The sequence below is a fragment of the Rhea americana genome, unplaced genomic scaffold (assembly GCF_003343005.1).
Source record: "Rhea americana isolate MKP2758 unplaced genomic scaffold, rheAme1 scaffold_102, whole genome shotgun sequence".
NCBI classification, from domain to species: domain Eukaryota; kingdom Metazoa; phylum Chordata; class Aves; order Rheiformes; family Rheidae; genus Rhea; species Rhea americana.
The window spans coordinates 2,329,158-2,331,097 of NW_028185062.1; the positions used below are offsets into that span (position 1 = coordinate 2,329,158).

The following is a 1,940-nucleotide window of genomic DNA, read 5'->3' on the forward strand; positions in this document are numbered from 1 at the left end:
GGGGGGCGGCGGGGGGCGGCGGAGGCCCCGCTCCTAACGGCTCTGCCTCTCCCCGCAGCCCGGCCGTGTGGTGACGCTCCTGGAGGACCGCGCGGTGAGTGCGGGCGGGGAGGGGAGCGTGCAGCCGGCCGGGAGCCGGCCCGGGACCCCCACCCGGCGGCGGTGCCCGCGGCAGTAGCCGGACCTCGCCGGTGCCGGCGGCCGAGCGCTTGTCTGCCGAGGTTGCAGCGCCGCGTAACCACCTTGCTCTTACTTCAGGCGTGCACCTGGGGTGTAGCCTACGAAGTCTGCGGAGAGCAGATTGCTGCATCGCTGCAGTATCTGAACATGCGAGAAGCCGTCCTGGGAGGCTATGACACCAAGCTGGTGAAGTTCCACCCTCAGGAAAAGGATGCGGCTGAACCCATCTTGGCTCTTGTTTACATTGCAACACCCCAGAACCCTTCTTACCTTGGCCCAGCATCTGAAGAAGACATTGCAGCTCAAATCATTGTCTCAAGTGGTTGTGCTGGCCATAATATAGAGTACTTGCTGAGACTGGCGGACTTTATGCGATACTTCTGTCCTCAAGCAGAGGATGAACATCTCTTCTCCATTGAAGAGGCTCTTATTTCTATTCTTCCCAGCCTGTACCACACAGAGGAATCCCTAGAAGAAACTGTGAAGATCCCTCAGAAGTCTAAGGGCTGAAGCAAGAAAACTGGCAGGGTACCAGTAAAATGGATGTAAGGGAGAAAGAAAATAGGGCAACCTTAATTCCAACGTGATTTATTGGACTGAGTGAATAAAGGGAACCTTAGCAAATAGTAGGGGAGGGAGGAAGTAGAGGAGCTGTAAAGCATGCCTGCTATGGGACTTGCAATTAGGATGTCTGTTACACTATTTACTTACAACACAAAGATAGCTATTGCTGCTTTCCTAGTGGAGAGCAGGAATCATGGCTGGTAGATAGTTTTGCTCTGTAAGAGTTGCTTCTGGGGACAAGCCTGAAGCATCACTCTCTAAAGGGGAGAAGAGGCTTGTTTCTTCCATGTACTTTTTTCCCCTCTCTTTATCTTCTCTCTCTGAAGACCAGCTGAGCAGGACTTAACTGGACTTAAGCAGTATATATGTAATTCTACCTCAGACTCACAATGCTGGTTGTGTGGTAGCAGAGAATTGGGCAGGCTCTGCCAAACAAGATCTCCTATTTTTCCCTGCCCCACCTCCACTGCAATGACCTGACAAATGTCAGAACTCTTGTGCAATATTAAGTGAATTTGCCTCTGTAGGCTCCTGTGGGTCCTACTTCTTATGTTGCAAAGGATCAGATGAATGCACTTATTTTCTCAAATAGTGTGTTGTATTTATTGTGTGTTGTATGTGCCCTTTGGATGGGTATCTGAACTGTTTACTTACATACCACACTAGTATGTGGTTCACATTCAACCTTGCATTTGTGCCTTCTGGTTTGAGATCAGTTTCCTGAGAAGCTAAGCCTGCTTTAAAGACAGAAGCTTTTCTCCAAGCTTCACTAACCTTGTGCTGCTACAGATTTAACTGACTTTGTAAGAAGTGAACCTACCTGTGTGGAATACCTGTACTGTCTGCAGAAAAACTGTCTGGATGCAGCAGCACTTTATCCTGAAGCATTATAGTACAAGGTTAATATGTGTTTCCTTAGAAAGGATTTGAAGGTTTAATTTCCTGTCTAGATATCTGAGCAATCCCACCAGTCTAGTACAGTTTCCCTTGACTGCAAAGGACAGTGACTGATCGTGTTTGCAAGCCTCTGAGTTACAAGAAGCCTGCTTTCATCATGTTAAGCAGAGGCAATGCTGCAAGCTCAGGCTCTTCAGCTTCACCTCTTAGCAGTGAYAAAATCCGCAGGATCCAATAAGAAAACTGCTGCTACTGCAACTGTGCAAAATAGCTTTGGGGAGTGGACTGCTGGGACACTG

At 49.1% G+C, this 1,940-nt stretch overlaps 1 protein-coding gene across 1 annotated transcript in view; it reads left to right on the plus strand.

The window, feature by feature from the left end:
• Positions 1-1,934, plus strand: part of CHAC1 (ChaC glutathione specific gamma-glutamylcyclotransferase 1) — a 4,620-nt gene extending 2,686 nt beyond the window's left edge. The window contains exons 2-3 of the mRNA XM_085305476.1: positions 59-94; positions 259-1,934. Coding sequence (XP_085161602.1) covers positions 59-94; positions 259-690 — 468 coding nt within the window. The 3' untranslated portion in view covers positions 691-1,934. The remainder of the gene's footprint in view (positions 1-58; positions 95-258) is intronic.
• The last annotated feature ends 6 nt before the right edge of the window (positions 1,935-1,940 follow it).